We start from the raw sequence: 23,026 nt of genomic DNA, 5'->3' as shown, positions 1-23,026 counted from the left end.
TTTATTGGTGCGTGTAGAGGAGTTCCTTACCTCTATTGTTTGCCGTGAGAACTTGTGAGGGTGCAACTACTAGTATAATGAATGACGATGTGTGCCGTAATGAATTGGTTGGAAGGCGTGACAAATATTCAAAGGGACAAGAACCTGGACGCAAAAATTTTCCTCTGGTGAATCGCTAATTCATGCTTATTACCTGATGATGTGAGCTTCCAAAATATGTATATAATTCCCGTAAATTCCTGACAAAGATGGAAAGGGAAATAGTTTTTGTTTCGGGTACTAGCGCCGCGCCTGGAAGTAAAATCCGATTCGTTGAAGCATTCAATCAGCCGCGGCGACCGCGCACAACGTCTACAGGCGATGACACTAATATCTTTCCCTTACTTTTATACCTATTCAGATGGTCAATTTTGGTGAGATTTAAACAACAAAAAAAAAGCAAAAAAAAAATGGATTGGATTTGGTAAATTTTCAGAAAGCCTCAATGAAATCATCTTAAGCATTTGAATGATAAAGTGATACTTTTGATAAATCAAGAAATATATGAAAGTTGCTTATTTCGAGAAGAAGAGCTATTTGTTGGACTCTCAATATGAAGAAAACCTTCAAGAATTCATGTTTACTGGCACTTTTCTACTGTCTTGTGTTTTCCCTTTGTGTTTAATTTACAAATCAACATCGTTCGGGAAAGATTTGACCTCCAAAACAATTTTGTTAGTTTGTTGTTCCTCCTTGAAATACCTAGGTTTCACAGAAAAAAAAACTTGAAAGAAATGGGTTTCCCCTTTGTTTTTCATTTACATCATTATAAGGACAGATATGACCTTTATCTATGAAAAATTGGAGATTGTTTGAAGTTGAAAACATCCTGGCCCGAATTCACAAAGGTGGTTTTGAAAACCCACGGTTGAGTCCATGGTTTATGTAGATTTCCTGTATAAATTACGCTTAATTTAGCGCGTATCGGGCGCGTGTATAAAACATGTCCAATGCTGATGCGCGCATTTGTCACAGTGTACCAAATTGACGCCTGTTACCATGGTTAGATACGCCATTTTATTCATGAGTCCACTGTTTTTATTCATGAGTCCGCTCTTCAAACAGTGGACTCATGAATGAAATAGCGTATCTAACCATGGTAACAGGCGTCAATTTGGCGCACTGTGACAAAAGCGCGCATCAGCATTGGACATGTTTTATAACGCGCCCGATACGCGGTAAATTAAGCGTAATTTATACTGTAAATCTGCATAAACCATGGACTCAGCCGTGGGTTTTCAAAACCACCTTTGTGAATTCGGGCCCCTATGTTTCCTATAAATAATTAAAAAAAACCACCTCCACAATCAGGATTTCTTGCAAAGCATCCATGTCGTCTGTTTCCTTTCGTGACTTCTTGAAAATCATAAACTTTGTGGAGGTGATGGTGATTAAAGCAAAATCACTCAGTTCGCCCCTTTTTCCGGTAAAATTCTTTTTGTAATAGCTTCTGTAAATAGATATGAAGATGTACAACTCAGACCATCATAATTACATCCTGATGTTTAATTTGTTCTGGTTTGGAATTGATGATGCCTTCAGACCAACTCGATTACCAAAATATCAACTATTGTAAGAACTTGTCCAGTCCTCGATATCTTTGATTATATTCTGTACTTATATCCACCCAAACCGGGCTTGTGAAATCACGTTGGGTTATGGTGTCTGGTCGGGCGTTCGCGTAGCCCGACCATTAGAGAAAAGGGTCCCCCTAAATTGCTGAAACTTCGAGTCCAGTTTACACAACCATTCAAGAAAAGGTCCTCCAAATTTCCGAAAGGTCGGGTCTCATTTACCCCATGTTTTGTGAAAATAATAGCCAAATACTTGAATGGGCGGGTAAACTGGACCTGACATTTTGGGATCTTAGGGGGCCCTTTTCTCAAATGGTCGGGTTTCGCGATTGCCCCATGTGATGGCACAAGCCCCCAAAACAGACCCATTTAGGGTATCCTCTTCAAATTATTATGACCATAGACCTACAATACCTAGTTTAGTCTGTTTTTCAGACCTGCAAACATTTGGCTACTCTACACAAGCAAGGTGCTCAATTGAGATATTGCTAGTTCAGCCAGCTATAGGAACCCGCACCCTCTGGCTCCTACAACCAGGGTACATGCTGGGATGCTGGGAGTTCTTGTAATTTCCCAAAATACCCACTAATTAGCAAATATTTTATTTTGAGGGATATTTGAGTATTTGCTTTAATGCACAGTGATAATAATACCAGGTATTCTGTGATTGTGGTAATAATAATAATAATAATAATGGATATTTAGAGGCGCTAAAAACAAAATGTACCATAGCGCGTACAATGTATGAATAATAATTTAAGATGAATAATAACTTAACAATTACAATATTCAAGATAAAAAGGGTGGTAGATCAGAGAGTATAGTTTCCAAATCGAGGAATACCCTGCGTTGTCGGTTTGTAAGTCCGTTCGGTCTGAAAGCACTTAATGTAGGATCTCACAAAGCCGAAGCCGTACCATGGGACTTTGAATAGGAGCAGGATATTCGATCTGGGTCCCGTAACACAAAGGTTAGCGATTGATCGTACGCTTGATTTTCATGATTGATGGTACATTGTAGTCAATGGAATCAATCGTAGAAAAATGTTCTACGATCATTGCTAAGTTTTGTGTTACGGGCCCCAGATGTACTTGAAGATTGGAACAACTTAGGGATATTGGAAGTTGTAATTGTAAGAACAATAAAGATGCAGTAAAACAAAGATGCAGTAAAAAAAATCTAAATCTGAAAATCCGGTTCTATATTCTTCTTTGTGAATATCTATTCTAAGTTTGCCGGAGGAGAATGCTTTATAATTATATGTATTAAAAAATTGTTCCTTGAATCTGGAAATCCCAATGCCAATTAAAATCAAGGTTTCCATGACAGTTAGCATAATTAAAAAGTTACGATTATTTTAGATCATGATGAAATAGTCCAAGGTTGAAAAAAGGGAAAATCGATTTTTGAATCACCAGGTGGATAAGATTTGGTTAGATATAATCATTAAAAAAAAAAAGATATAGGCAAAATGATCCATGCCCTGAAATATAAATTGGTACATGTGTGCTTCAGCTAGATACCTCATTAGAGTTGCATGATGAGGAAGCAAAAATGTCTTCATTTAATCAACTATACAGTGTATATTAAAAAAATACATTTTAGGGAAAACTGTCTAAATCATGTTTCTTTATAATATAGTTTTGAGGTAGTGATTGACGGTCAGATGCATCCGTTATCAAATTAAATCAAAAGAAGGATTTTGAAGTTGGTGATCAAGCAAATTATGAAACAAATAGAATGTTACAAACGTGAAACTGAAAAAGAGAACATAATTCAGTCATTTTCATGAATGGATGCGAAGAGCAAGACTTTCGGTAGTTTCTAATCTAGACTGCTGCTTTAATATCTTGGCCATTCTTTTATTTTGATGCAAGCCATGTTTATACCCTAGACATAAGTTTCAATGTTTGTTCAAGCTTTTATAAAAAAATGTGTCTTTGATATCATTTGATTAGAGAGACTTTTGAGCTTCTATCAAAATCAGAGAAACCATCCTTCGTATTTAGAAACGGTCATTATTTTAAAGCTTTTCCCAAAATGTAACCTTTTTGTTAATACAGTCTGTATCCTCCCTATGATCCAAGAAATTGCTAAGATGGTGGAAAGGTTTAAAGAGGTGGGTGGGATGACAGAGAAGAAAAGATATGGAAATGAGAGGGGAAAAGGAATTCAAGTGAGAATGATAGGAAAGGGAGATGAATGGGAGACAGCAACCCTTAGGAGTTGGGGCATAACTGTATAAAAGATAAAAACAGACTTCTATTTCCATTTAAACTCATATTGAAGTACAGAAATAGTATTGGATAAAGAGATGTTACAGCAAAATTTGTAATGATAGTAATCATTGTTTGCTTCTCTTAAAAGAGAAAAGAGTGAAATTTCTCTAATTTTTACCCCCCCCCCATGGTAGTGATGTCAAGATTACTCAATTTTGAGTGAATTTAGAGTGAATGAACAAATTTCTCACTCAAATTTCACTTTTGAAGGTGTAAAAATCACTCAACAAGTAAAAGTCACTCCCAATCTCAAGATTTTTTTAAAGACAGTATGAAAATCAACAAAAAAATAGAGTATAGTTGAACTTTGTATACATGAAACCAAATATTGTCTATTCCAGTGCACACATGTATTATGACAGACACAGACACTGGAATAAGCTTCCTTAATAGTCTGCCATATTGATGCTCCCACACTCCTCAATTTTAAGAGAGAACTGTAAATCCTGGGCTTTTTAAATAGTTTCCATGGGACCTCCTTAACCCTGCCACACGATACATTCCACTGCATATACCTTATATACCTTGCTATGATGGAAAGGTGTGGCTTCCATGGCAACCTCAAGGTAACAATACTAAAGATGTGAAATATACCCACAGTACTTTGAATTAAAGAAAAAATAATTTTTGTTTGAATTAATTTTATAAATGCAACCAAGAAGCAAAACAAGGGGAATTTCTCAAGAATATCAGGGGAGAGACATTGAGAGGGCATCGAATGTACTGTAAAGGATAAGAAAGTTGTTGTTGTTGTTGTTGCTTGGGGGTTTGTGGTGTTTCTATTATCGGTTGGATAATATAAGAACCAAGTATTATTATATTTAAAAAAATGATATGTGAATTAGACAATTAACCCAAGTCCTCTTTCTAATGAAAGCATCTGAGACTGAGTAAAATGATGTAAAATTTTATAACAAGAGATGTGAAGAAGAATAATAGAAATTTAAAATAAAAAAAAGATGAAAGCAAAGAATAAACGGCCCATGGTCATCTCTGCTCTGATTTGATCATACCTATATCTGCACCTCATACAGAATGCATGAACCATGGAGCAGAAAACCCTAATGACAATCCCACCAGCCAATCAGCACGCAGCTATAGTGGCTCACCAGCGTAGATCTTTGCCCACTAGATATGCTGTGCTGATGTTCTACTATAAATTGGCAAGCCTCCTGCCGCTTCTCTCACTCTCCGCTCTAACATTCACCGTGGAACATCCTCTGCCTTTGCGGGTTGAAGGCTCCAACACACAGCTGGCTCTGTCGTGTTTGTTTATTTTATTTTTGCCTTTTTCACATTTTCAACGCAAGCAAGCCGTGCCTTCAGCTTTGTGTATTTTTGAGATCAGAAGATTTCTATATTTTCAAACAAGTCGATTTGTATTGCCATCAATTGCCATTGAGCAGCGCAAAGCTGATTCATTTTGATTCTTAAAGAGGACAGAAAAATACATAGCAAGATGCCGGCATTCATCTCATCTATTTTGTGAGTAATTGATCAAATTTCCTGATATTTTTTTCTCACATTTTAAATGCTAAAATATTTGTTTGTAAATTACTCTGGATCCAGGTTTGTGTGTTTTCCCCCATCTTAGTGGTAGCATAAGAATGCTATTTATTCAATCTTTGTATTTGTAATGTTCTCTCTCTCTTTCTTTCACTGTGCCTTGAGCACTCTGCAGAGTGGATTTGGCGCATTACAAATCACATTTATTATTATTATTATTATTATATTCACTTTTCTGCACCTGTAAATGTTGTTGTACTCTGTTTTAATTAAGAGAGAGAGAGGGGGGGGGGGAGAGATCGACAGAGGAAAGAGGGTGAGGATAGGAGTGAGAGAGATAGAGATGTAGAGAACAAATTAGAAAGATCGAGAGGAGAGGAGATTTAATGAAGAGAATAAGACATAAATAGATTGGTGCGAGAAAATAGATGTATCATAGAGAAAACGGGGAGGGGATAGGAGAAAAGGAGAAGAGAGATGCAATAAAGTATAAATGAGGAATTTTTGTCAGGAGAGAAAGAAAGATCACAAGGAGGGGGGGGGGCTAGATTGAGAGATAAAGAGACACAAGAATAGAATGAACCACATTCAGCACCAGATTATCTTCTCCCCGTTGTGAAGTTTTACATATCTGAAAACTATCAGCTGAATTACTGCTTTCAAATTCAACAAATCAGGCAAGCATTCTGTTTATTTAGAAGCCATTCATTGCACAGGTATACTTGTTTTTTTTTTATAGAGAGAATAGGAGAACAGGTGGAATTCAATTATTCACAATTCTTAAGTCTTATTGAATGGGATTTAGCATTCTGAAGTGCATTGTGCCTTAATGTGCAACTCAGGAGATAAATAGTCTACAGGCACAGACTAGTACATGTAAAGCTTGTTGTTTCAAGGGTCTTAACTGTACTCAAGTCATTGCAGGCTAGTTGCACATTCAGCCCACTTTACTTGACTGAAACTGGTTTGCACAGCAGATTAGGAATTATTAACATTGCAACAAATCTACTTTGAACATTTGGATATATCTGGGATGTGCATGCACAGCTACATGTTGAATGAGTACTACAAGCACTGATATTTGCCATGTCAGGAAACTTCAGGCGTGCAGTGCTAAGCACTGCAGAACAAGGGTAACATTTACAATATTGTTTTTGATTAGGTGCAGCTCTTTGACAGTAATTTATTCTGTATTATTCTTGAAGAGTTATGTGATCAAGGAATAATTGTTCATTCTTGCAGTCTTAATTGCTTAGTTGGCATTATCCTAGTTTTAGTCATTGGCTAGTTCGTTTTGGCAAAGGCAGCATTCTCCTCACTTTCACTTCAATGCTAGCACTTGAATGGAATGGACAAGAGGTGATTGATTTAATGCTTGACAAAAAATTCTCACTTAAGTGATTTTAACAATAATGCGCCATAGTTTTTCAAAAGCATTACCTCCTCTGCAAACATCCCGGGGGCCGTTTTATAAAGCTAGTTAAATAGTTGTGTTAAATGAGGTTCCTTGGATGCACTAGCCCATGCTATCATGACTCTGCTGTAGCCCTTGGATTTTATTTATAAGATTTTTGGTGAATGCCGACAAATTCACATGTTGGACACGCGCCGCCTCCCTCTTTGAAATTTAATACGACAACTTGAATCATCAGAAAAAAGAAAATGACCATGCATGATGCCATGTGACTTCTAGTATCATTTCATAGGAGATTAATTCCTCTTAGCATTCATATCAACTGACGATGATGCCCCGTTTGGATGCCACTCAATTTGCATTCAAACTGGTTCTCCTGTTTTACGTATGCAGCCGCAATCGAGTCGACATCGTACGCACGAGTTGGCAAGAAATGATCGTGCTAATGAAAATCCTTCATTTACATTTTGAAAAACAACAGGTTCTTCTTTTGCGACTTTCAATGTCATTATTGTCCCCCAATATGCTGGCAATTGCACACATCAATTCTAGGGAAGCTAGCTTCACGGAGCATGTTGTCAGTGATTTTTCATTGACAAATTTGCTCTGAGCCAATCAGATGCAAGGATTTCAGCAGCTTATAACAATTCATTTCTTCATGAGATGCCGCCCTGATGGATATAATTTGAAAGCTGATCGCTCCATCTACAATTGTATTTCCGCTCCCTCGATGCTATTTTTAGAAGCTTGTTTCTTTTTCTAAATTGGAAACAAACGAGCCAGTCTCGGCCAGGTCAGGGTTACATCATTATTGGTTTGATTTTTCTCTTTTCCGTCTTTAAATTGGTATATGATGTAAATCCAGGGACCTGTCTGGTCATAATTTGTGGTAGAAATTATAATCATCATAATTATGACCCACAGGCATTTTTATTTATCCTTTTTGATTAGCTTCCAGGGTATATCATTCGATACCAAGAGTGAAAAATATATATGTAATCATTTTGTGTTAGATTGTTCTGTTAGAAAAAAAAAGAATCGAATTTGAATTTGAAATTTCATGTTTTTAATTAAGTCACTTTTACAATGAATATTGGGAAGAATTGTGATTACAGTTGATCGACCGATAAAAGTGGTGAACTTATGGATTTAATAATTGTGGATCAACTGTTTATTTCAAGGCATTTTTTTTTATTACCACCCCCCCCCCTTGTATCAGGCAGAACTTAAAATAGTTTACTTTGATATCAAATCAGGCCGGGTGTAACACATCGATACAATTGACATTAACAGTTGATTTTAACAATTGTAAATCATGGTTTCCCCACTGTGACATTTAATTGTACAACTGATCATACTTTTTGTGTAAGAGGGCTTAGGTTTTTCAGACGAGGTAATATCATCATGAGTCCCCATATATTCCCTCCTAACAAATGGACTCTAGGTCATATCAAATGCCATCCTGTTGCCAGAAATGCAAATTGCATCTAATTGATTACCTCGTAAAGCTGGATGCGTTGTGGATGTAATCATACATAATATTCAGGAAGCTTAATGTAGTTCTAGGGTTTCTCTTCATTTCGCTGTTTCCTTTATCATTTTTTTTCTGGGAATTCTGATCACCATATCAAGGCAGCGATGATTGAGTGTGCACCCGGGCAGAACGTCCGATCGTTTGGTGTAATGTATGAGAGAAGTGAAGCATGCAAGGCTGATCGAAATAACCGGGAAGATTGTGTAGTCTGTTTTTGTCTGAACGTATTAAAATGGGTTATATACATTCGCTTGCCATCAGAACGTGATATGATTAACTAAACTGCGATGTTTCAGCTATTGCGGGTTATATCTTGTTTACAGTATTAGAGAGTTGTTTGTTATGGAGAAAATATCTAAAATCAAGACTTTTTGTATGTTATTTTTTCTTACTTTTATCGATCCTTTCTAATAATCATATTTGCAGTTTAACCCAGGGAGGCTCGTGAGGTCTAGCCAATTCTGGCAGTGCTAACAAATGTTTGACACTTATAGATTTTCATAATTTTAGCGTAGACTTAATTATTATACCATGGTTTGATTAGTTAAACTGGAGTTTGGAATACGGTATATATATATTCACTTCAGCCTTGATGATTTTTTTTTTTGGGGGGGGGGGAGGAAAGCCAGTGGGGCAGGGGCTGTATGAGATGAATCTATGAACTGGCTGAATGAGAAAATCCAATCATCTCGCGGGATTTCCTTGTTATATCTTGGCAATTTGGAAGGTTGTACCGTTCATTGTATCCATTTGCATGTGTGGGTGAAATGAATGGACGCTCTTGCTCTAGACCGATAATGATGAAGGCTGGTGGGAGGGTTTAAGATTGAATTAGTGATTAACGCTGGCTAGCCAAGTGCGTTGACACGGGCGTGGAGGAGAGAGAAAGGTTAAGAAATGGTTGCAAGTAAGGAGGATAGGAGAGAGAAAGAGAGAGAGGGTGAGTGTGACCGATGAATTAACGACAGATAGTGGGAGGATCAAAGAACAAAGATTTGATTTATTGATGTGATAAAAGGGAAAGTGGTTATGACAGTGAAGGAAAGAGAGAGAGAAACAGAGAGATGGGATGGGATATTTTCCTTTAAAAGGACAGGCGTGTCTGATGACACTGGAATGAAGGAGAGAGAAAGGTTGAGGAATGGTATTGAGGTAGAGATAGATAGAGAAGTAGGCAGAGAATGAGATAGGGAGGAGAGACCGATAAAGGCTGGTAGTGGGAAGATCAAAGATTTGATTATTGATGCTCTAATTAATAGGAAAATGGTTATGGCAGTGAGGGAGAGAGAGAGAGAGAGATGGGATGAGAGATTTACTCTTAAAATAAAAACCCAGCCAATTTAAAGTCTGATGGTACTGGAAGGAGAGAGATGAATGGTAGGGAGGTAAACAAAGAGGAGGGAGAGAGGTAGGGAGGCTTGCGTGAAGTTTACAAACGTTCATGCATGCATCCTGCACAAAAAGGTGGATACATAATTGCGCATTAATTACTTGGCTTTTACGTTATGATATCCTAATGGTTTTTATTAAGTATTTTGCTTAGATTTTATTTAATTACCTGAAAGCATTTCCTTAGCCAAGTAAAATGCTAAGTAGGGCAATTCCATAAAAGAATCAACATTTTCGTACATCCGACCCCCATTTAGCTCAATTCATACTTCACTTCATAAACTGACCAAATCATGATTATTTGAGAGCATTACAGACTGTCCTAAGAACCAGAAATGAGAGACAGAAAATTTCATGAAGGTTTCACATATATGGGGTCGGACGTACACGTATTTTATGGGATTGCCCAGTAAAATATTTATTACTCCATCAGTACTTTGAATAGAATACCGGCCCAGATCATTATAAAGCGATCACGTCCTTCACTTTCCCAATAGCATGTGAACTCTAAACTAGGACGCATGGGTGAGCTTCATGGATAAGCTTTTAAAAGATTCTAATCAACATTAATCCAATGATGAATAACGTGATATGCAGCAATTGTTAGCATGAAATTTAAAAGCCTCAAAGTTCATTATTTCTAGATTTTTTTTTCACCCACGCACAGTCCTGAAGTCCATTGATTCATATCTGTCTCTCATGGCGTGGCACACATGTGGAGATTATGATTTTCATACCTCGACCTTTCAAAAAGCTCCATTGAATGTAGGAGATTTATTCACTGTGAGGAGGAGAGCCTCTGTTTTATTATTCACTATGCATCCTCTGATAGTTAAAACCCACATTTTAAAGCTAAACTTTCAATTCAGACATTAATGTTCCTCATATATATTTCAATGGTATCGCAAGTTACAAGGTGCTAACGTACCAGCTATTAAAGTTTTCAATTGATTTTAAGGCTTATGATTGATCTGGAGAGCAAAAATTGACTCGTAATTGTTAAAATAAAATGAAATATCTTACAATGTAGGTCATGCATTATGTACATTCTAAAAGCTAGCATTGTACCTTTAGTAATGGTTTTATACCTCCCCCAAGGGTTTGCACAACGTTGCATAAAATATCCAGGTTATAGGTGGAACGTATGGTAAGCCATCATAAAACACCTGTTACCAGATCAAACAATTGATGAAATGGGCGGAATTCAAGGAACTCGGTCTATGACGATGGTTGTTTGAGAGGAAAACACGTGTCATTTGTCAGTGTGTGGGTTGGGTTTTGTTGGCAACCCAGCCCAGATATTATTGATCCATATTGCAGGGGTAGTCACGCCACTTTGTGTACATATTTATGATGGATGTGTGTTGTGAAGCGCTGTGAGATTTATTGTAATTCCCGGTTTATAGCAATCCCTCTAAAAATTGAGGTCAGTTAGAAGGAGGGGAAAAGCTTAATTTGAATAATATTATGCATTATATTATTATTATTATTATATATCTAGATGAACTTGTCTGTTTCAGACCCGGTTTGATAAGCCCCTACATGTCATTTACATTATAAAAATGTTGTATAATCGATAGGTATAAAGTATTTCTGCAAGTTTCAAATGATTTTCTCTACGAAATGCATGTTAATGCCAATCAAATTAAATGTTTTTCCATAATTTTGAATGGAGCCATAACAGTGGACTTTATCCCCTTCTCTGTATTAAAAACTCTCCCAAAAATAAAGATGAAATGTCACCAGTAAAGTCAAAAGAGCAATTCAAAATTCATATTGAGATAGAAGTACAAATGATAAGAACCAATGTAGGAAAAATGAAACTGCTATATGATAAAACTTCACATCTTTTGTGCTTATCTTCCACGTTTATATTGTGGTACTCCCTTTTTTCTTTGGCATTTCAAAATTATAGTTTTGATTATTTTTATCATTACACAGTGCCTTCACAGCCAAGATGCAGGAGCACCACCCAGCCCCCCAGCGCAAGCCCCTTAACCGCAGCACCAGCAGCACCGACATGTACATGTACGAAAAGAACGAGGGCAGTATATCGGACTCTGCGGCTGAGCAGGGAAGCACAGAAGGGAAGAAGAGACGTGGTAGCATTGCCAAGGTTGCCTCTCTAGTCGGTCTCTCCAAGAAGAGCAACAGCACCTCCAATTTGGCTGGTGAGGACAGTCAGTGGGCATAACAGTATTAAAGAGGAAGGGGGGGGGGGCTACTTTGGGGATAGGGAAATTGCCATTTAAACACTTAGCTGATTATATTCAAGTTGACGTCTCTGGTGTAAATATTGTCAGTTTATTATGAGTATATTAGCCAGGGTACATGAACTTATGCTGCATTACTGAAGAGCCCCGATAGACTTCTGATACAATAAGCATTAAGCAAAAATGTAAGCAATTCTAATTATTATTATCGTTATTATTATTGGAGAGCGAAGTTGGCTCAGTCGGTAAAGCATCTGCCTGTCGAACCAAAGATCGTGGGTTCGAGTCCACCCCGGGCCGATGACTGAAGCCAGCGCGTTGTGTGTAAACGTCACTCCCCTGTTCCATAGATGCAGGCTACATGTATGTTACATTGAAAAACACTCCGTCCCTTGGATAGGACGTTTTATTAAGAACAGGGGGAAACCCCGGTGTAGTGGTCCATACCTGCATGCACTCCCCCAATCAGTTATATCGGGATGAGAGACCTGCCGGGTAGTGATTCAGTTTGCTTTTTGCCTCTCACGCACAGCTGATGCCAAACAAATAATGATAATAATGATTATTATCATTATTATTATATCTATTGTTATTATTAGTATTATCAGTAATATTTTGCTTCATAATTCATGAAACCATGTTTGTTTCTTCAGGTAAGAAGCCGCGTGCAAGCATCCAGCGTAGTGAGGAAGTGTTGCCTATGGAGATGAGAGATCGGTTGCAGAAGCAGGCTAGTCGAGAGAGCAACGACGGTAGCATCTGCAGTTTTGGCAGTGATAGCTCTAGTAGGTGAGTATCAATCGTCCAACAAAAGGTTTGGTTACCACATGAAAGACTTCATGTGGGACTAGGTTCTCTCTTTTTACATAAATTTTTACCATTTTCACCTAGATTTTTACCGTTTTTTTTAATTTTTACCGTTTTCACCTAGCCTTTTTGCAACAGTGGGTCCTTATTTTGTGTTTTGGCTCTAAAAAATTTGGTTGAGAAATTCTAACAAGTAGGTCAACATGAGAAGAGAGTGAGAGAAAGAAAAACTACATACTTCATCCAGTAATATTGCACCATTATATTTGTGTTTAAAACTGAAAATTTCCAATGAAAAGTGATTTAACATCAAAATCAGGATTGACTATTTAAAAAAAATGTTCATTGCAGATACATAAACTTTGATTTGAAAAATGTAAATGTTAATACTAGTTTTGCAAATTTGTAGAAGAAAAATCATCAAATGAGATTTAAATTGAATCCCTGAAGTGATTATTATATAGATGCATGAATCTTTGCTTTATGGGTAGTTTTGCATAGCACCAATTAATGTACATCGAGGTCAGGGCAGGACTAAAAATATGTAATACATTCATATCTTGTCTAGATAGCATGTTTTTCTCCATTTTTTTTTTCTTTTTGAGTATACTTTACCAACACCATAACTCTTTGAGCATGAAAATTATTTCAGAAATGATTGTTATAAGGATGAATATTTGCTTATGTTGTTTTGCATAGCACTTTATTAATTTACATTGAGATACAGCTGTTTTGTTTTTTAAATTTAGTACATTCAAATCTTGTGTAGATAGCATAATGGTCTCCTCCATTCATTTTTTAGTATACTTTACCAACACCATATATAACTCTCTCTCTGAACAAAGAGGTTACTTCAGAAATCTTATTTCCATAGGGAAGCCAATTTTGTGGACTTTATGGACAGGTGGCAGACATTTGGTCCTTCTATAAATATGGTCACTGCATTATTATTAGTCTTACAATTTCTTTGTCATTTCAAGCCAATGTTTATACTTTGCCATTTCAGTTTCATGCTCCCAGCCAACTTCCGCTTTGGCGGGGAGAGCCAGTTCAACGACTTCCTGGACGGACTAGGGCCCTCTCAGTTGGTGGGCCGCCAAGCCCTGGGGTCGCCCTGGATGGGAGACATCCAGCTGAGTCTGGAGGACAAACGAGGTAACCTGGAAGTAGAGGTCATCAGGGCGAGGAGTCTGGTAGCAAAACCAGGGGTCAAAGTCCCCCCAGGTAATTGAAGTGAATCTTTCTTTTCCTTTGCATCTTGGGATAATCTTTTTTTTTTCAACTGAATCAAAATGAAAAAAAAATCATTATACTCTACCCTAAATTTTTTTCAAATAAATGATTTTATTATTTTTTTATTTCTTGTTACTCCATCTCTAGCTCCCTATGTAAAGGTGTATCTGATGGATGGAAAGCACTGCGCGGCCAAGCTGAAAACAAAGATCGCCCGCAAGACGCTGGATCCGCTTTACCAACAGACACTCAAGTTCATAGAAGAGGACTACAGCAACAAGGTACTGCAGATCACCGTGTGGGGGGACTACGGCCGGCTGGAGCGCAAGATCTTCATGGGGGTCGCGCAGATCCTGCTTTCCGAGCTCGATCTCTCACACCCTGTCATGGGGTGGTACAAGCTCTTCAACACCTCGTCCGTCGCGGACATCCACCAGCGGGGGTCCATCTCTTCCCTGGAGGGGTCCATGGTCTCGCTGACTAGCGCAAAATGAGTCCCCTCTCAAAGCCTTTAGTTGTTCAATGTATCAAATCTTAATCTCTTGAGAGGAGATGCTCCTGCATTTAGCCACAGAGGTTGGCTGGCCACAGATGCCTGTCAATGGTTCCTATGGAAGTTTGAAGATCATCAGGGTCAAAGTCGTAGAGCACAATGTCACTGTGGACGTGATTTAGACTTCCAGATGCCAGGGAAAAGTACCCAAGCTCTTATATTCCCTCAGTAACTGAAGGTTAGGGTCTATGGGCACTGTTGAAAGGTACCTGTATTTATCTTTCATTTTGTCTCTGGTATCTGCTTTAGGTCGAGTCAGCATCTTCTTAAGCAAACCATATTTGGTTGTACGGTACTCCAGGTTGCCACGAGGCTTAATGAGCTGATAAATTAGGATAAGGTTTGAAGATAATTCCGCAGACGAGGATTGAAATTAAGGAAGTGCAAAGTTTTCGAAAACCATTTCTTACCTAAATTAATTTGAATGTTGGTGGTGATAGCAAGCCTTATTGGGTCACGCAAACATTTGGATTCACACTTCCATAAGCAGTGGAATATCTAAAGTCAGAAGAAGCATTTTTCATATTGAAAAACCCTTAAGATATCTCTTTTTTAGTTTTATTATCAGAAACTTAGAGTTTGATCAAGCTAATATTGCCCAGAGTTCTCACAAGTCAATGCCACTTGTAAATGTATTGAGATTGAGTGTATGATTATGAGAATAACCCAGGTTCATCTCTTTGTCAAATGAGTTAAGTATGAGAATTATTTCTTACACATGATTCCATCTTGTGTATAGTTTATATCCTGGAATTCTATCCAGCGTGCCTGCAATGAATGAGATACTAAACAAAATCCTAATGGCCCAAATCGTTGTTTTTCCTCGAAATTTACTTGAAATGAACTATCATGGATTTGGATTATTATCATACCGTAGTTGTACACTCAAATCTATCCAAGTGCCCACAAAGTAAAAATCAACGTAGACCAGACAACAACATGCACCAATGTCAGACTTCACATCTTGTAATCATTTACAACCACTATTGAATACTTGCGTCTTTTGATTAAAATCGACAATTTAAACTTTTCAACAAGTCTAAATGTGTTGTCTGATGAGACATTTAAGTCTTAAATTTAATGACCCCCCAAAAAAACACAGTTCAACAATGCAAATTTCAAGAATATTGATTCAATGAAAATTATCCCTGAAACAAAAATATTGTCTACAAAGAGTAAGAGTATGTCTTTATATGTAGACTTCTGTTTACAAAAAAAAATTGTCTACTTCATCATTAAATGATGGGAGAATATTGGTAAAGTATTTCTGTTCATGCTTGCGTAGCACTGACTGAAAAATAACCTGTGAGTTGCAGCCTTCTGGTTCTCCCTTGCACTTGATATTCCATTATGTGTTATTCCACAAGGTGCTAAGTCCACTATGGCCATTTTGAATAAAAAGAGGCATTTCAACCCAATTCTTATCTATGCACCTCACATACATGTAATTAGAATGCGCTGACGGCTTACTTGATAATTCCCTTTGTCATTTTCTGCAAATTGGCAATAGTTTTCATACCCTAGAGAATCACATTTGATAGATAGTATTAGTGGAAAAACAAACATTGGTTAGGAAGTTGGAGACTGCCCTAACCAACTACTGTCTTTTTTTAATGACATTATACTGTGTTTGAGTAAAGCACACCTTTATCTCGAAAAAAAAAAAGAAAAAAAGAATTGACATGATCAAAATTTCAAGCCTTCTTTTCCCGAGTAAAGAGGAAAAGAACAAAAAATTGTGCCTATGGTGTGCTGATAGGAGGTGGGAGATGGTTTATGGGAATTGTAGTAGTCTGTTGAAGTTTTTAACGACGATGGAAAATGAAGATACTGTAATCTCCATTATACAAAATGTTTGTGAAATCCTAGTAAGAACTTCCATACCATTTGGGATAGAGATTTGCTTAGACGGCAAATACCAATGGACTTTGTTTATTTCATAGCCGATTTCATTCTTTCAAGCGATCGGTTATGCCATGAATGTGGGCAAAATATCTACAAGGACTTTGTCTCTTTAGTGGAATTTGTGTTGGTTTTTTTTTTCTCCATGGAAGAAATTCAGATTCTTTTAAAAACCTTAAGACAGCAAAAAGGGAGCGAAACATCCCGTCATGTTGCGTGAGAACAAATAGGTTATTTGAAACTCGCATTGATTTGTTTTTTTCTTAATTTGTGCTAGGCATGTGTGCTATGAATATTACATGTATTATTGTCTATGTAGGGTATTGTAGATTACATTTTAGCTTGTAAATTTCTTGTACAACTTCATTCATATATTCCCTTCATTATCTGATTGGAAATAAGAGAAAACAAGAAAAAAAATGAGATGAAATAGAACTCGAATGCCTACATAGGGTATTTTTCTAATGTTGGTATATGCAAGTACTTTAACCATACACTTCATTTATAGGTTTGTAAGCTCTGTTTTGATTGGTGGGCTGGTGAAAGACTGAGTATTTTGAACCAATTACAGAAGCTGATATATAGGGTGGGTGCTGGGAACCCATGAGTGTAATGAAAGCCTATGGAGTAAGAAGTTAGACAGAGAAACAGCTGCAGGTGAGACTAAATTTATATAACTTTTTGATATTTTGTTATATGAATGTTAGGATGTTGTTCTGGAACATTCATACATTTTATGGAAATATAAAAAGAATTAAAAAGTAGATGGTTTATTGGTCTTGTAGTAATAGTTCTGAGATGCAATGTTGTGGCCTCCATTGAATGGCTTCGAAATATCTGTGGAAACCTGTTAGAGTCCATAAGCAGCCTAGATATGAAAAAGTTGATGCTTAGTCTATGATAGACGGTTAGGTATAGATTTTGACTGGTGTAAATTGAGTAGACATTTGTGTTATGATCTCCACATACAATTTTTGTCATTTCAAATGCAATAACATCATGGGAAAAATATATGTGTACATATGATAATCATTATTGTGTAAATATATAATACACTTTGACAGATGTGTAAATCCTAAGCACTAACTTGCTTTATAGTGCTTCAAGTGAATGTCTTGGTTTTAAGAGACGCAAGAATTATGATTGTTTTCTGTAAAATGCTCTTTTATTGTTTATTATTTTGATTATGTGCTTTGGTGATATTTAATGATGTTTATTGTCATAACTGCAGATCATTATATTTATTGACATAGGTAACTTGAATGCTATCAAAATTTCAGCTTTATTTGTGTATTGACTGAGAGGTGAGGTATATAGATATATGAATATATATATATTCTCTGGAAAGAATCTTGTATAGATGTTGTATATGTAGTGGAAAAAAAATGCCTATTACCAAAGAGAAAACAATGTTAATACGATGAACTCCGAATCTCATGCTCTTATCGGCACAAAATTGCATTCCATTCTAAAGTGTTAGGAATTCTTATTCCATGCGTTTCCATTATTTGTTTGTTATTGTTTTGGTTATCAGGTAGTCCAAAAGACATTCCAAGAGTTGATTTGGGGGTGGGGTTCAAATTCTTTCAAATAAAACATGTGAAAGGGTATTCTTGAATTGAAGGCTTCATATTTACTCGTTAATAACATGAAACATTAGTCATACAATGCAAGTGCAATTCTTTCTCCTTAATTGTCATATCCAAAACACTTTAAAACAGAGGATGAATTTGAAGCTACTTCTAATTTTCAAACATTAAATTGAACATTTTACATGGAAATTTCCAATATTCTAAAGCAAGGAAGGCATGATATTTAGTAATCTCTTCATATATTCTATGATTTGAAACGATTTTTCTTCAGATTATTACTGTCATGGCCAACATAATGGTGATATTAAATTCTCATTTCAGGTAATATATATCATTCTCTACTTATATTCATAGATATTTTTAATTATATGGGGTATATGCTATCAAAGGGTATGGTATGAGAGACAGAATTATATGGCTGGATATGTAGAAAGTAGAGTTCCGGTGAAATATCAAACATACTGTAAAATGCAAGCATTTCTTTACTCTATGTTATTTATGAATGCATAATACACATTATATTACTGTTATATAATGTAAATAGGAGAAATACACATATAATATGATAAAACATATAATTATTAAAGATATATATATATATTAAGTAATCTTTCATGCTTATTGTGTATATCTGTATACTGCTCTTTTGGGAGATAACAAACATAGATGTCTTTATTGTAGAGTCAATCAGCCTATAGTGTAGAAAATATTTTAGTGGAAATTAAATTGTGTTACAAATACATCTGCCAACTTAGATGTTCATGTATTTTATTTCTTTCTTACTAGACTATTTTACTGATTAGATTGATTTTATAGATGTAGCTAAAATCAATTTTCACCACTTGCCCAAATGTATACATGTAATTTCTAATTCTCTACCAGATTGTACTGTTATTTACAAGTATTATATACCAATAATATGCAAATATGTAATGGACATTTATGGACTATTTACTACTTTTTAACGATTATATTCAGTGGATTTACTTTACGAATTGGAAACAAACGAAAAAAATTTGTTGTCGACCTCTTAAGACAAAGAAAAAAAAATCCATGATACAATCAATAAATATATGTTATATGAATATGAATGTTGTTTATGTATTATCTTGTATTTATATGTATCAGGTAAAATGTACTTATGTATTTATATTCATTATGTACGGAATGTGAAATTAGAACATATTTAGTTTAAGCATAATCTATACTTTTGGTTTAGATGTTTTATATGTTCCATCTCTGACATTTGCGAATTATCATTCTGTTTTTAACAGGCATCTTTCCCCGTGACATATGCCAAATCTTGTAATATTTATTAAGAAAAACTATGTATCTTCCTTGAAAATTGTATATTTAAAAACAATAGCTATATCTTTCGCTGAGCTTTTGATTTCTTATACCCCTTTATAATAATTATAGACACACAATTTTTTCATGTGTAACATTGATAGTTTAAAAATATTTCAATTGCCTAAAAATTGGCTTCAACATTGAGAATCAGTAGAGGCATGTGAAGGGGGATTGGGACAAATCTATTTGAGGGAAGGGCAAACAATAAAATTCTTGAGTTTTTTTTCTTTATCAATATTAAACATTAATTAGTTATTATTGGAAAAATGTTAATGCCCACCTTGTCAGACCCTGTTTGACCAGTTATAGAAAGGGAAGGCATTCGTCCATATACCGTCAATATAAAATAAATGTGCCTATTTGATTGGTGGAAGGCTAAAACATTATTTTGAAATGAAAGATGAAATGATGAAGCACAATAATTTTGTTCATTTTCCATTTAAAAAAACATGAGAAAAGCATGACCTCAGTACAAAATTTACTGCCATTAATTATTGATATACATTTATACTTATTCATCCTTGCCAGTGTAAAGAAACATGCTCATTTCAGGAAAATGCTATTTGATAATGAAAATATTAGCGCCTTTAGCACTCTATAGAGTAGATATATGAGCACTTTATAAGTTGCAATGAAAATATTTGCGCATTTAATATTTTAATCAATAGTTTGATGTGTTTGATTTTTTTTTTCACTTCACTTGGTCAACAGATAGAAGAAAAAAAATATAATTAGCTAAAGATGAAAGGACAAAGCATTAATTGTATTTATCTTTATATATGGACATATTTGGTTTGAATTCATATGCATTACCGGTATTAAAGCAAAAACGATTGTCCTATTTATTTAATGGGGAAAAGTTGCAATATATGAAAAGATCAGGATTCTCCCTGTATCGAAGATGACTAATTCCCTGCAACCGACATTCCCATTTTGCCTAATTAATGTGCTAATAATTTTTTTGTTTTTCCTTCTGAATGTCATGTATTGATGTAGAACGGAAAAGCAAATGATACCGAATTTTAATTTGTGATATATCATGAAAAATATGTGGCTCTTTTTAGTTAATTGTAGGCAAAGTATTGACTTTACTTAAAACCTTTCTGTGGGACCAAATCTTATTGTCTGTTAATATTTGAGCAATGTCTCACCTAAATGTGAAACATTGTTTTTGTTATCATATAAAAGCAGTTGAGTAAGAAAAAAGCCGATGAGTAGTCTCCGTGTAGTTGGTATTTGTTTTTCAATAGTTATCTGATGTATTTGCGATATACTTGATATTCAGTCACAAAGTATCAAAAACATAATGATTCTTATGACTTTTTGTTTGGACGTGTAATCATATTATTATCATTATCATATTGATTTATATCTCTCTGCATCTGAAAATGAATGAGCATTTTAATGGAGAAGAAACATCTTCATTAACAGTTTCATTTATGTACTCTGCACATCCGACTTTGATGTGTTTGATTTACGTATTATCATATTGTTTGCCATTATTTTCAAACGTTATCCCGGTTTTCGTTCTTTATCATTATGATATGGATTATTAAAATGTTTCAATCCCTATAATGACAAAGCAGTGTCAACCCGTATCTTTTATTACGTCACATGGCCAATTACGAGTGTTTTGTTAAGTGAGATATAAGGATCCGGTTGCACAAAATCTTCAATTGATGGTAACTTTGCCATCAGTTGCAACTACCATTAAAACAAGATGCTTTGAATCACTTTGAAAAAATCTCGGCAAGCTGTGCCCTTTGTATATAAAACCTAGGCTAATGGGTAGAGGTTCTTTTTTTTTTATTCCCCCCCCCCCTTTTCTTTTCTTCCCCCTCTCTCTATGCTTTTTTGCTCTTTCTCTTTCTCTCTCTCTTCTCCCCTCATTTATTTCCCCTTTTCTTTCCTTTCTCCTTTCCCTTAATTAATAACAAGGGGAGCATTTCATAAAAAGACTTGTTGGATGTTTCATCCTTCATGTACAAGTCTTGTCTTATATAAGTTACCATAGTAACAGTGCTTCACGGGCTAATCAGGATCAATGAAAATTGTCATAACTGACAACTTACCGCACATAATTGTTGATGAAACACTCCTCTGATTACTTAGCCAATTTGAACAATTATACAATGTCTGAGTGAAGACTAGACTCCTGTGTAAAATAAGTGGCAGCCACAGTACTAGTACATAGTGAATCTAGTCTCATTACCTCAGACTCTGCTTGATACACAATGAAATTGTGAAAAACAAAAGTTCTGTGCCTGCAGAATAATCAATCTTCTTTAACCCTATCTAGGCCGGGCATCTTGGGAGATCATATGGCCAGGGGGGGCAGGCCCCCTCCCCCTTGAGATCTTGGCCGTTGATCGCACAATCACGCCGAAAATTGGCACGCAGGTTGTCTGGGACATAATCTACAAAATTCTGTATTAATTCATTTCATGCAAATTGCTATTAATTGATTATGCTAATTCATGCATAATTCATGCATAATTAGTATGCAAAATCATTCTTTTCTCTGATTCCCTGAATAAAGCTCCAAATGTTCTAAATTCTGGTGTAGAAACTCTTTGTGGTGCTCGTAGCAAAAAATTGACCTTTTGTTTTCCATTGTTTTTTCGATGAACTTTTGTCAGGGACTCTTGAGATCATAAACAGCATAAAATAAATCCATTTAGACCTGCAAAATTATAAAATCATACATTCATGATTTTTGGTTGAAAACACAATTTGCATTGACTTTGAACGTGAAATCACATTTTGGAGCAATTTTTGGTCTGACATGCATGTACAAAATGTTGCATAATTTCGGAACCGCGTACCCGGGTGTCGCAAATTTGGTCTCAAAAGATGTGCAAGACTTGAAAGTAAAAAGTAAGCAAGCGGCGCAGTCAAAAAATTTCGCGCAGCGCAAAACATTGCGCGAATCGTTGAGGGGGCCCCCAGCCTAGGTAGGGTTAAAACGCATTGGAACCCAATTATTTGGAGTTCTAGAAGTTAAATTCTAGCATCAATCATACCCAATAAGTGTGCCCCCATTTGGACCTTATGAGAGAAGCACTTGATAATAAATCATAATAATGATCACAAGAACAATGATGATAATGAATATATGGATTACTGCTGCTGCTGATTTTAAGACGGTGAATGAAAGAACACAGATTGCTATGCATGTTTACACAAATGATAGGTGAGAGAAAGAGAGAGAGGGAGAGAGAAATAATCGGCAAGACATTAAGCAAAACGGAGATTATGGTTTTCAGATTTTTTTTTTCTTAGAAATGTCCAAAATCTTGGCCCTAATTTCAATAATGTAAGAATGGTAATTTCAGTATGTGCCATTTCTTCTCTTCAGGCAAATTTTTTTTATTCTCAGGGGCTACTTTTCACAAACACCTAAATCAGCAACATAGGATAAGCTCTAAACTTGCTATGAATGAAGATTTCAAGAGCTCCCTTTATCAGTTTCCAGGATTCTTTCGCGCATTTCGGGGGCTACATCGCCCCCAGCCCCTAGTCTGCAGGCACAGACCCTGATTGAAACTTTGATCAACAAGTGCGTCTCCACGCAGACTAGCACATACAAAACTTGCTGTTTCAATTCAGGGGCCTTCGGTACACAAAGCATGAGTAGGCTG

At 36.0% G+C, this 23,026-nt stretch overlaps 1 protein-coding gene across 6 annotated transcripts; it reads left to right on the top strand.

Moving 5' to 3' along the window:
- The first annotated feature begins 1,767 nt into the window (after positions 1-1,767).
- On the top strand, positions 1,768-18,147 carry LOC129262435 (regulating synaptic membrane exocytosis protein 3-like). Of its 6 annotated transcripts, XM_064102468.1 has the most exons (6): positions 1,768-2,282; positions 2,416-4,458; positions 11,677-11,906; positions 12,602-12,737; positions 13,762-13,979; positions 14,136-16,196. In XM_064102468.1, the coding sequence occupies exons 2-6, from the start codon at positions 4,445-4,447 to the stop codon at positions 14,480-14,482; spliced, it is 945 nt and encodes a 314-aa protein (XP_063958538.1). In that variant the 5' UTR covers positions 1,768-2,282; positions 2,416-4,444; the 3' UTR covers positions 14,483-16,196. The 6 variants fall into 6 exon arrangements, with proteins under 6 accessions (XP_063958538.1, XP_054756540.1, XP_063958559.1 ...); XM_054900565.2 differs by lacking the exons at positions 1,768-2,282; positions 2,416-4,458 and adding an exon at positions 4,893-5,377; XM_064102489.1 differs by lacking the exons at positions 1,768-2,282; positions 2,416-4,458 and adding an exon at positions 5,950-6,114.
- Positions 18,148-23,026: the final 4,879 nt, after the last annotated feature.

The sequence above is a fragment of the Lytechinus pictus genome, chromosome 1 (genome assembly GCF_037042905.1).
Source record: "Lytechinus pictus isolate F3 Inbred chromosome 1, Lp3.0, whole genome shotgun sequence".
NCBI classification, from domain to species: domain Eukaryota; kingdom Metazoa; phylum Echinodermata; class Echinoidea; order Temnopleuroida; family Toxopneustidae; genus Lytechinus; species Lytechinus pictus.
Note: the sequence above shows the minus strand (reverse complement) of the source record. Positions and strands in the feature narration are given on the sequence as shown.